At 36.1% G+C, this 13,325-nt stretch overlaps 1 protein-coding gene across 1 annotated transcript in view; it reads right to left on the reverse strand.

Annotated features, from left to right (window-relative positions):
* Positions 1 to 6,770, reverse strand: part of LOC110461997 (cadherin EGF LAG seven-pass G-type receptor 1-like) — a 25,532-nt gene extending 18,762 nt beyond the window's left edge. Inside the window, exons 1-8 of the mRNA XM_021515756.1 lie at positions 6,726 to 6,770; positions 5,760 to 5,948; positions 5,248 to 5,363; positions 4,523 to 4,700; positions 4,134 to 4,292; positions 3,213 to 3,344; positions 2,452 to 2,574; positions 1,226 to 1,408 (exon numbers count right to left, since the gene is read on the reverse strand). Coding sequence (XP_021371431.1) covers positions 1,226 to 1,408; positions 2,452 to 2,574; positions 3,213 to 3,344; positions 4,134 to 4,292; positions 4,523 to 4,700; positions 5,248 to 5,363; positions 5,760 to 5,823 — 955 coding nt within the window. The 5' untranslated portion in view covers positions 5,824 to 5,948; positions 6,726 to 6,770. The remainder of the gene's footprint in view (positions 1 to 1,225; positions 1,409 to 2,451; positions 2,575 to 3,212; positions 3,345 to 4,133; positions 4,293 to 4,522; positions 4,701 to 5,247; positions 5,364 to 5,759; positions 5,949 to 6,725) is intronic.
* Between the last annotated feature and the right edge of the window lie 6,555 nt (positions 6,771 to 13,325).

Here is a 13,325-nt window from a genome sequence, read left to right on the forward strand (position 1 = left end):
ATGTCTTTTCCAAATTTCAAATTTCCCGCTTATTACCGTCAGGTCAGGTCAGTATCTAGAACGGCACAAAGATAACAGCTGACGTCATGCGCTATTTCCCATACAAAATTGAAAAGACTCCGCAACTTTCGTTAATAATTCATTTGATTTTGATTTATATATATATCATATTCTCGATTCATAAATAGTAAAAATGACATTTTGTAAGTAATTAATCAAGTTTCGTAAAACATTTTCCGATTTTATTGCGACCTATATCTGGCGCACGCACTCAACGGAAGCCCGCAGTAATCGGGTCAGAGTTATATTTGCAGTCCGGCATGTTGTTGATGTTGATCGTGCAACCGGAGAAGGTTGAATTGGTGAAAATCCAGGCGTAAAATTGTTTGTTGATCTCACAGACACTTGTTGGTGTTAGGGATCAAAGCAGAAGATACCGATAAGTTCGGTAGTGACACTGTTAAGTCGCTCGGAGGTGCACAGACCAACTTCAGTTATAGTCTCATAAGATGAAGCTGCTATTGGCAGTACTTTAGTAGTAATATAGAAAGGCTTTGCCACACCAAATGTAAATATACCGATATGGTAAGAACGGTTCCCCCAGCCATTGATGGTAGGTTGCAGTAGTATCATGTTTATCATCATTCAATAATAACCATAGGACTGTGTTAATATGGCATTTACTGTCTATATGAATGACACAGCTTTGCAGGCAAATGTCATAATATGCGCGAGCGCATTATGATTGGTTTGCCTGCAATGCTTTTTCATTCATATAGACTGCAAATGTCATATCAGCACAGTACAATACTTATACAGGTATTTACCCTTTTTTTATGTTATCAATTTAATAGAAATTAAAAAGTGCTTATTAAAAGTCAGCATTTAGTTCTAAATATTGTAGACATCATGTATGCCTGTTCAATAAATAGAACAGCCATCGTATATGTAGAGTCAGTGGTCATACATTTTCCATGTTTGACTATTATAATGATGACTACAACACATGGGTTATGGCATTTACAGCCAAATTAATGCCATCTGCAACCGCCTTCATGTAAAACCTCAAATCCTTCGTTGTTTCATTTTGTTGATTCGGACACGTGTTATATAACTGGGCAGTGTAAAGGCCTGCTACATTTCATTTAGTCATTCAAACCACTCGAAAATAAAATCTTTTGAAACAAACTACATGTACTAAAATAAGTTACTGCCGATCACTTACTGCTGACGTCGAACTGAAACTTTGCTGCCGCAGAGGACGGTGTGTAGGAAATGACGTAATTCAATGTATCGTCTGTGTCATGCTCTGTCACATCTAAAGTGAAGATCGCCGTTCCTATGGCGACGGATTCCAGAATATTCAACGTCAGAGGTAAATTGTTGATGGTTGGCTGGTTATTGACTCCTAAAAGGAATAATGACAGGAGTGAATCAAAAACGTGAGCAAAGGTTTTGTCACCACTTCACGAACAGGTACGCGCGTGGTCTAAATTTCGACTTAAAAGGATTTTGTGTCTGGTAAAACAATGCAACTAAAATGAAACTAGGTATGTTTCATCTTCCAAAAGATTAATACGTATGTGTTGAATGTAAATATATCATCATGAGAATAGGCAAAGGTGGTATCGAGTTTACAAGAACTGATTCCCTGCTTTACACGACACCAATATGCATGCTAGAAACTGACTCGAGATGAGGAGGCCAAGCATGGTACATCTGGTGGACGATTAATTGCTGTAGTAAGGAGCTAGGAAATGATAAACTGCCATTGAATACTAGGATACTTAGTGTCGTAAAACATTCCTTTGGAGTGCTTTGTTCGGCGTGATACGACCTGATAATGATGGTAATACGAAGCAAGATGGAACAAAACTAAATATTTGGAAACTAAACGTGATACAAGCTTAACGGTAACAATGAGTATGTGGAGTAGAGGCGAATCTGAAATAATAGAAGTTTGGTAGAACCTTACCTGATATGATGATATTGAGTCTCTTACAACCTTACTTGAAATCATTATATGAAGTTAACTAGTATTTACCTGAAATGGTGATACAAAGTTAATTACACTTTTACTTGAAATACATCCTCGGTATTCCATGGGTTACGCTCGCTTACGCTCTCTGCACTCCTGGAATATGTCATATCAAAATTAAAGGCTCAGAGTTCACCACCTTGTGGATGAGACAAGAAAGACTAGTTTGAGTCTTTGATTTACATCAAAAGAATCTCACGGTCGCGTAACGGTAAAAAAATAATGGTTTTGAAGTCGGGTGTCAATCCAATAACCTAGCAATTGGTCAGGATGTTTTACCTGAGACCAATCGAATAGCTAGCCGCGCGCCATTAATTTTGCTATGACATATTCCAAGCGTGCAGAGAGGAAAATAAGCATCGAACTATTTAACCTTACCTGAAATGACGATACTAAGTGCAGTAGATTCTAACCTGAAATGATGAAGCTGAGTTTGGTAGTAGAAGATGTTAGGGAGGCGTCCCTGACACTGATTCGGATTTCATACACAGTTGTAGTGGTGGTAAGGATGGACGTTTTCAGAATCACTTGTCCGGCTTAAATAAAAGAGATAAAACTAAACATTATGATTCAAGACTTGGTGTCAGATAGGGGATAATGTCCTAAAGAGCTGCGTGTCATATAGGGGATAATGTCCTAAAGAGCTGCGTGTCACATAGGGGATAATGTCCTAAAGAGCTACGTGTCACATAGGGAATAATGTCCTAAAGAGCTGCGTGTCACATAGGGGATAATGTCCTAAAGAGCGGAGGTCATTTGAGAACGTGCTTGCATGTGTGTAATGTTTGCGTGTGCACAGGGACAATATAATTTGCTACAGTGTGTATATGGAGCAACCCTAAAGGTGAAGGGAGTAATAATAACATTGTCGTTCCCGTATAACAGAGTTATGGCCCTTTGTTTTTATATTGAAGATTGTTCAGATATGAGGCCAAGCTTGGTTTTTTACACGCTCCACAAGCTCTTATATATTGCTCTAAATTGCTTTCTCAATATATTTGTGTGAGATGTGAAGGAATTGGACATTCCAGCTTATATAATCTGGATTTATAGTCATCCGATACACGCAAAATAATAGCCATTAATGCTGCTGCAATGGGCCAAATCGCCGCCATTTTATTCAAGATGACAGATTATATAAATGATAAATAACATCCGCAAGATAAACACTTACTTTCTGCTATTGCAAACCAACAATTGGAACAACTGGCTATCGAAAACTCGATGTTAGTTGTTTCGTTGTCTGCCGCTAGAACAGTGTACACCACTGTACCTATCTGTGTCGTCGTCGCTATGGTAACTGAAGCTGTAATCGTAATCAAACATCACGTGACAGAAAATTTACAGTAAAACAGTCGACTAGGGCTTGTCGGAAATGGAGAAAAGTGTGACCGGCAGTTACGAGGAATATTTAGTTTTATTTGCTGCAGACAATATCCAGATACCGAAGATGTCAGATTCGACTTACTAAGAATATGTAAGATTGAGATCAGGAATAACAGTTCGCCTAAAATAACTTTAAGATTGATTTAAAAGAGGATATTTACTTCAAGTTGCTTGGTGATATAAAAGCCGATTTTGAAAGGACATTTGTTTGACCTACTTATAAGGTTATCAAGGTACCGTTACCTATATTTGCCTTAGAATAGTGAGGCCTACTTTACACCGAGAGCTTACTCGGGATTTTCATCTCGACTTAGAAAGGTTATTGAAATTGACATACCAGAGACACAATTGTGAACTTTTTGGCGATAATGCAGTTAATTTTGCTAAAATATTCATATAAACTTATGATATTGATGTTATGCAGTTGTTCAACTTTCCGGAGATAGTGAGGGTAACATAACTTGAGGGAGTGTTCAGGTCGGATGACATACCAGGTGATTATTAGTCGAATTAATAATACAAGGGAGGCGACTGACCTTAATGAATTTTTCTGTTGACTAATATGAGCTATATTCGGTCAACTTACTGAAGAGAAAGAGGTAGACATATTGAAAGCATTCGTTTCGACTTACTGAATATATTTAGGTAGATTGACTTTAGGTATTAATGTTGGCTTTCTGGAATATCTGAGATAGAAAACACAACTTACCGGGGATATTAAGGAAAAAAGGTACGGTGTTTGGCAGCATGTTAATCTCGAACTGCCCGGATGTAATGTCCTTGGTGTCCGTACAGTGAATGGTCAGTACGTACTGGTCAGTGATGTTGTAGTCAAATAGAGGCACCAGCCTGCTATATACCCCGTAATCTGTACAAAGGAAATATCTCGTCAATAATATCTTATTCTAGATCAATTTTTCAAAAAGCTTTCACCTTTTGCCAGTAACTCATAAAACTATAATGTCAAAGGTATCCATACGTTCATCAAGGTCAATGTCATACAGAAGTCCTTGCATGACCTTGATTCATACAAGAGCCATACGAGTTGGCAGTCATACAACACTCATCTGGTCCCAGGGATGTTTATACTGTACTTACTTGAAGTCCCCGGGATAAGTTGTATCAGAAATGGGGCGTCTGTTGGAGAGGAGGAGTTCACTGTGCACATAACAAGGTCATTCGAGGGGTCAGACACGGACAGTGTGTAAAGAAGTGTTTCCACGGTAACGGTTTCCGACAAATCGACAGCCGCCGGGAGGTTACTGATGATCGGTGGCTGGGTAGGGAAGATTATCCAAGAATTGTTAAACATACTTGTGCGACCAGTTGGAATTTATCCTATACAGAAAGAAACATGCGCCCTGCAATGTAATTGCACTACGATTCTTTTGGAATGGACGATTTCGATAAAAGTTACAGCATTAAGGCACAATGTTATCCGAAGATAAAATGAATGGTAGCCATGCTCCTTCAGCTACAGTAAAAGGATTGAACAGTTATCAAATCAAATGCAGATACGAAACACTTTTCACAAATATTTTACCCCTGACCTTCATCCATTGATAACATTAGAAACTCACCCAAAGGACGGAGTTTTACAAAAGCATGCTGGCACTTGTTTCAAAATCACATAAAAAAATGCCTTTTAATTGTACGTGTTCAATAAACATGAATAAAATACAGATGAATTAACATTGAACTGAATGAAAATATGGCGTTAATTGACGGTTTCATGAAAAACATTTAACATAATAATATATTGGTCACATTTATGGCAAAACCTTCAAGATCATTTGTAAATATAATTACGACATTTGACGAACCTGGTTGATGATATTTACGGTCAGTGTCTGACTGTCTGAAAGCCCACACACATCCGTCAGGGTCAAGGTCAAGGTCACAGTACTCACATACAACTGGTTAGCCGTAGTCACCTGACCTGTATGGATTAAAAGTGTAAGTCAATTGCTATTGGTATATATACCTTTCCAAATACACTTATTTTTAATAAGCAGAATTTATGAACATGTAAACAATATAATACCATATTAAACATGCATTTTGTTTACATATACTTTTGTTATAAAAGAAACCAATGTAATATGTTATTCAAACTGTTATGACAAGCAGGGATGTCTTGGTTAAACATAAATAGTAAATTCAAATATCGAACGTGTCACTAATATCGTATCATCATATGCATGTTTCAGATTCAAACTTTAGTCCTTTTTTTAAACGAATTCAAACAGGTGAATTATTTTTAAAATAACCTTGTCTGTAGCTACTAGATAATAAACCTTATTAATTATTTTTGTGTTATTACAGAGATTGTCACCTGTGTTCAGATCGATAGCTATAGCTGGAGTACTACTGTGCGGCTCATAGAAAGAAACAGACATGACAAGGGAAGATAACTCTGCTGCGTTGCTGTCATTGACGGTGACGTTAAAGATGGACGTGCTGATAACGGTGTGGTCGTAAACGTCTATAGTAGCCGGCAGATTGGTGAATATGGGGGCATCACCTTCAATTATGGAGAAAATAATAAATTCAGACAAATAAATAGCAACACACAGACACTTACTAAGTTGGGTGGACACATTTACTGACAGACGAAATGACGCAATGAAATAGAATACCGGAATCGTTCTTGTTTTGGCGGTAAAAACATTTTAAAACATTTTGTTTTTATTTTTAAACGCTAAATTTTGAAAACATCTAAATAAAATCACTGCATGCCTCCATGTTAGAGTTAGATGTATCGCTGTGTCAGGATTATTACAACTTGAAAAGTGTTACATGTATAATGCGCAGAAATACGAGTACAAGACTATGAGCATTGGTACACTATTTGTAAAATTACATTCATATTTTTAAGTACAGTATATAAATATGACATTCATTAGCAGGTGACAGTGAATATTGTCACCCTGAGAAAACCATTGTCACCCGAGGCTAATCCGAGGGTGACAATGGGTTTTTGAGGGTTGACAATATTCACCGTCACCTGCTAATGAATGTCATATTTATATACTGTCTCATGGCAATATCACCCGCGCCCCTTTAAACCAATGTATTTTCGGAGGGTGACAGAGATTTTTGTTAAATTTTCTCCCAACCAATCAAATAGCTAGAAATTCACTTGAGGTGTAACAATGTACATTATCTCATGTTCGAGAAACAAAGAGGTCAAAGTATGAACGGTGTCATGTAAGTAACTGCGAGATGATAATGAATACATTAAGTTTCATGAATAGAGGAAAGATACATTTATTCTTATTTAAACTTTTTTCATTCATACCATCTGAGACGCTGTACTGGATGGCGAACGTGCGGTCGTCCGTATAGGCCACGCCCACTGTGTAGTTATATCCAACCGCATGGTCCACGGACGAGAGGACAACAATTGTTCCGTCTTCTTCATTACTTCCGGCCGTATACGGAACAATGTCGAATGCTTCGCTGTACCTGCCGGAAATGACGTAATATGTAAATTTTTATTCACATCAAATATTCAATACATTATACTAACGTGACTGACCATAAATGATAGACTTACGTAATTATGATACCTTGCATGATGACTTCTTGGCCAGTATTCATGAAACCGTTCTCAGGCTCAAGCATAGAATTTGTGCTCAAGCCTAATTTCTTGATCCGGTTATAAATTAACGAAAACAAAAATTGTCATTGATTTTGAAAAACAATTGAAGAGACTTGAACCCAAATACTGTTTTCAATGTTTACATTTGACTTTTTGATCGTTTGACATGATTTAAGCGAGTTAAAAGAAAACTGGTTTGAGCACAAAATCCATGCTTGAGCATAAGAACGGTTTCATGAATACACAGGCCCAGATTGCACATGTTATACACTTGTATACATGTATATACTTACCAATACTGTACTCTTATTCGATATCATGAATTCCCATAACAGACAATCCAGTCTCATGGTTGGATATATCGACTTAATTCGTTCCGGCCAATTATGTCATCTGATTGGCTATTGTAACTACATTCCAACCAATACCGTCTCCAGACAGGTTAGATATAATTACAAGCCGACACTGACACCTGATTGGACAGAACAAATACGTACCAGCCAATACTGTCTCCAATTTGAACAGATATTTCGTCAGATATCGCCACAGTTTCGTTGACATCAACTAAAAGGAACAATAATTATAGTTAAATGTGTATCATTGATGAATTATAAATAGCATACAATTATTTACCTTTTCTTCGGAAAAAACCCATTATTAAATATATTCTATTTTATTGACGTCTGCATATAAGTGTATGTACTGTGCAGTCCTCACGTCAATTTTCCATTAGTCGTTTATGAACAGCAAATTTGGATTGTTTTACAGTTAAACAGTATAGGTCCAGTTGTTCAAACTCTCAATAGGTCAACGGCAACGTAATACTGTTTTTTTTTTTGATTTTTTGATTTAGTTTTTCTCTCGTTAACAACTGATTAAGCTAATTAGTCTTTCCACATCAGGGACCAAGAGGTGAAAAGATTGGTTTGGTTTAAACGTAATTCGGGGGTGTAAACCATAATTTATCATACGTAATGGGCTTACTAGAGGATACCGAGTACCGGAACTCCCCGACCAGCATGTATTCGTTCGTCGTCAGAGGGCGCCATATCTGAAACTGTATATAACCTGTTCTCTTTGGGTAGATTTGAACTTCGGACAAAACTCCACAGCAAGATGACGTCAAGCTGGATGACGTCACAATATACTGGGTTACTGAAAATATTGATTTTTTTTACGATTAATTTTGTAATCTACTTTTATGTGAATTTACATTTTAATTTTGATTAGGTTTTAAAATTGTGTATTTTTCATTCTATATTAAGATATGTTTTTTTTCTGTATTTTACTTAGCACGCTCTAAAATATACATTTAGAATGAAATTATCTGGTTCTACGTTATACAAATGTTTCCCAATCCAATTTAGCAGGTATGTGCAAGAAATTTTGACGAATGGTATTGTTTACCGTTGCTATTGTCCACGTTGTTGGTCTTCTCTGAAACAGTGGGTCCTAATGTGCAACCTGCTTCTGAAAGACCTAAAAGTCCAATGACAAACTAAATTATATTTTACACATTGGAAATTGAATAAATTAAAAACCGTAGGGACCTGAAACCTGTGCAAATCAAACACTTAAGAAATATTACAAAGAAAGCATTTTTCCGAAACGAGCACCGAAAGAACCAAAATCTTATTTTGAAAACAACAGGCTTTTACATTACACAAATCTATAAACATATGGATGCATATAAACTAAATTATAAGTACTATCGATTGATATTTCCTGATTGTATACAGTGCGTTAAAAAATATCGATTTACCATAAGGTATTGATTGACAACCGATTTAATTACTATAGCGCTTAATTAAACATACTGAAAGGACGTTATTTTTCCATTTTATTCGTTGAGAAAGTTAGAACTGTCTTAAATTATGTTAAATTTAAACCCCACAAATTTGGTCTAGGAAAAAAATCGAATATTTTACCCTACGAAATAATATTTTTACAATATCACAGGCGCAACCATTTTTGATATCAAATATTTGTACTGACTGATGTTATATTGTGTATGCCATCAGCTCTATCAAATGTATTTGGTATTCATTAAGAACTATGAATTCCATGAGTCAATTAGTGACATCATCCTTATTAGAACGTCAAATTTGAAACGCTATTAGCTGGTTCATGTTCGCAACATGTAACGTGTGAATTATATTACACGTTGTAGCCACATGTATCATACATTTTATAGTTTGCAAAGACATTGGGAACCAATTTCAGGAACATTATGAACAGTATTAACCCTTCCCTGTGTAAAACAATATAACAACTATACAATCAAACATGGCTAAGTGTAACAAAATATCAAATTCTAGTTATAAAGTGAAAAACAAACAGATCGACGAGCAAACAACACACTAATGACTTCAAACAGTCAGACAGACAGACAGACAAACATGGGCAGACTGATACAGACAGACAGACATGGGCAGAACGATATTGACAAAGAGACATGATCTCGTTTCTATTGGATAGCATTTAAGAATCTGTATATGAGTGATAATATCAATAAATATGCATTTGTAACCTACCTAATTTATAAAGCAGATCGGCTACGATGAGGATCACAAGGTGGGCATGCATTATACAAGTCAGATATCTTCCTCGTTTGTGTCAACTTCCGTAAAATATACGTACAGATTTCAAGGGTTCATCACCAATTAAAACGTTAACACAGACTTTCACTACATGATTTACTCTACATAGCACGTAACTAACGCATGTAGGACAGCTTCGGACATGTGAACTAAATTATATTCTTTAAAAGGTTACGGTAAAGATAATTTCCGTTTAATAGAAATACGAGGTCGTTTGTCCTTTTACTTGTGTGGTTAATTCAATATGGGAAATTTGGCATTTAAACTGGAGGTAAATACCAGGTCAACCAATATAAGAATGTAAGATGCTTCCGGTTCTCGACAATATGCTACTTTATTCGCCGTTTCCGATTTCGATTATTTACAACCGGAAGTATACAACCGGAAGTAGAGTGAACTTTAACAGCTTTGTGGACATATGTCTCTGTTTACTTACCGACATTTGACATGTGATCTTTTGTTGTCATGATTTTGCGTAAATGCGCCTGTACGGGTTGTGTATCAGCTATTTCTTCCTGTTGTCCTGAAAGTAGTCTAGTTCTTGGTATGAAAGCAATCTCCAAAGCAGGTGTTCTACCCAATAGAAGTGTGACCTCATCGTATTGTCACGTGTCAGTTAACTGACACAGTTTATGACCTTGATTATTTGATCGATTAAATGTATGGGAAGGGAATTTTAGACATATAATTCAATTGCTTATGCTGTGAAACAAAAGTCTGTTTAAGTTGTCCATAAGGGGCGTAGCTCTTATATGGAATGAATTTATTTAGGACATGAGGAGGTTGTTGTTGATATGTTAAGTGTATTTGCGAAATCTCTCCCCCGGCAGATAAATGTTTATCAAAGGGACAATTTACAGCTATGTTAAAATTACACAGGACCCTGCCCCTTATAGCTTTTGTTTCAGAACTGCAACGAGATTCGATGTGAGTTTAATCGAACATTTTGAAAAAATGTTAATGTAAAATACAGGATTTTTCATTCTTATTATTCTTGCATACCAAAACAAGAAGTTGTGTTATTATTAATAATAATAATATACAACATTTATATAGCGCCCTATATAATTTGTAAAATTACTCTAAAGCGCTTTACAACATATGGATAATAGTAATGATTATAATTGTGTAAAAAAAAAAAAGGCTTACAATCACTTTTATACATTTAAGCAAGCAATGTGCACATATACATGACGTCTTTGCAAGGATTCTAAAATGTAGACACGAAGAGGTGAGTTTTGATGTCCCTTATTTCAAACATGTATGCAAAAATTCAGTCCCAAAAAAGTGGTGGAAAGTATTCATTTCGCACAACAAAGTACCCTGTGTACGAAAAATGTGAAGGCCTAAGATACCTCCCTGGCGTCCACCAAGCAATGCACCTGAGTACAGGTAATTTGTAATGAAATGTGTTGCAAGCCTATAATAAACCTTTCAGTGCTTGTTAGGTCACAACAAATTACAAATTCAGATTTGCTTCATCACTTGGCGTGATTGATAAACGTTTTGATAACAATCACTTTAGAGATCAAATGTAATATCCTTGTCACTTTTTAGAATTTGGTCTTATACATTTTGTTATCGTTTTTGTACATTTTATCATCTGAGTTTTATTTCAACATTGCTTTTAGGGGATATTTAATACTCATTTGTTAATATTCATCTCATAATGAAGAGTAAATGTATTGGTGAAGGTCGCCAACGTATCTTCGCGAAGTCTCGTAAATGTAAAGGTACACGAAATTTAAAAAGAAATCCATAATATATATGGCTTTTGGTTATTTTGACTAAAAGTGGCATAGAATGCTCAAATGAAGAAGTTAGTATTTTTCCGAAGTGCTACATAAAGTTTGTGCGCAAAAGAGAATCTGAAACAGAATTTTTGGGAGATGAAACTACTAGAAGTTTTCCTCTCTTAACAATCAAGGACCTGTTTTACGGATCCTGTTCACATAAAAAATGTTGGCTTTGTTTTAACAATTTTAATTCGAAGGAAAGCAAATCCACACTTCTGCCAATCAGGTTTCAGTTAATGTTCACACACGAATTGTGGTGTTCTGCGTCATAGCGTGTATGCTCATTTCATCTTATTGGCAATTATCCGAACCGTTGTACATCCTATAAGGAAGAGAGTCTTTGTGACTTCTTAATTATAAAGTAGGTTGTCTGAAATAATCGATTCCCTTTTAGAATAGTCGTACATAATATCAAAGAATCAACCAGCCGTCACTCACAATTTTTCTTTCGTGTATGACCCTGGCTGCAAAGCTGGCACAGGTTGGTCAAAGAACAGTTTCTTAAAATCCATTCGTACTTGGTCCCATTTCTTTCTTCTGCAATATATACCAAAACTACACAAAATGCTCTTTTACTGTTTTGGGTTAGGATGAAAAGTGATATCTCTTGGAATCAAGTGTTTCGTTCTTTCTGGCATTTTCCCTGCCTAGTATTTAAAAACCCTTTCATTCTGTAGTACAATCATTAAATACATCTATAGTTCCAGTGTTCCTTGGTCCTGACCATTTGGATACTTTCACACAATACTTTATTCTCAGAAACATTCTTTGGGGACAAAGTGACTGCCTTAATAGATGATACATATATTTATATTAAAAAGTTGCCGACCATAAGCTTCAGAGAATGTCTAACGGTGGCCAGAAGGAGCGTTATTATCTTAGATGCATGAGCATAGCTCTACCTGATGGCTTCATTTTAGACATATAGTAATACCATTCTCTGGAAGCCACAATGATTCAAGCATTACAAAAAACAACAACATCATAGACAAGCTCACATGGTTGGAGCAAGACGACAATGTAGTCGGTGATCTTGGTTTTAGAGATGTCCTGCCAATGTTAGAGACATCTGCTATTAATACCAGTATGCCCTCCTATCTTAGACTGGTCAGAGACAACACTCTGACCTACAGGCTAACATTGGCAGGACAATTACTAAACAAAATATAAATCCCGACGGATTGTAGAGTCTTATCACGGCCGTCTTAAGCAGTGGATATTTTTTAAAACTCAATTAATATAAAATTCCTTCATTGGTATAATCGAGAAAGTGCTAAAGATTGTGACTGCATGTCTCAAGGATACGGTGACCAATTTATCAAAGATCACCAGAAACAGAAACTGATAGAATAGACAGAGGACTTGCACAACAAATGAATTTCTACTTAGAGGGTGAAAACAACAAGCTCTCTCCGAGAGGGCAAAGTCAGAATTCGTAAAGATTATGAAACATGGATGTACCAGCACTAGTAATACCTCATCTGTTGTCAGATTTGTTCCAGACACAAAAAGTCAGACTAAATATAATGTTTCAGTACAGCACGACACTAAATGATAATAATCCAATAAAAGATTACTACTACCAATGCCCAGTTGGTCAAAGAACTATCGGAATGTGTGCTCATACATCAAGTGTATTATCTTGGCTACCATAGCAATCTTCAAAATCCTGAACAGTTGCACCCAAGGGATAAAGAGTTCCGACAAAGCTTGAAATCAGTTGTTTTCTTGTGAATCTAGAATCACCAGTTTGAAAACAAAATCAAAACCTCGCATCAGTTTTTTTCTTCCTTCTTTTTTCCCAAGTCTGCCATTCGAACACATTTCATATTCTTGCATCTTACAAAACATTATCTGGAAATGCTATTAGCCATTAATATGGCGTCTAAAGTTAATGTATA

This window comes from Mizuhopecten yessoensis, unplaced genomic scaffold, assembly GCF_002113885.1.
Source record: "Mizuhopecten yessoensis strain PY_sf001 unplaced genomic scaffold, ASM211388v2 scaffold10717, whole genome shotgun sequence".
Classification (NCBI taxonomy): domain Eukaryota; kingdom Metazoa; phylum Mollusca; class Bivalvia; order Pectinida; family Pectinidae; genus Mizuhopecten; species Mizuhopecten yessoensis.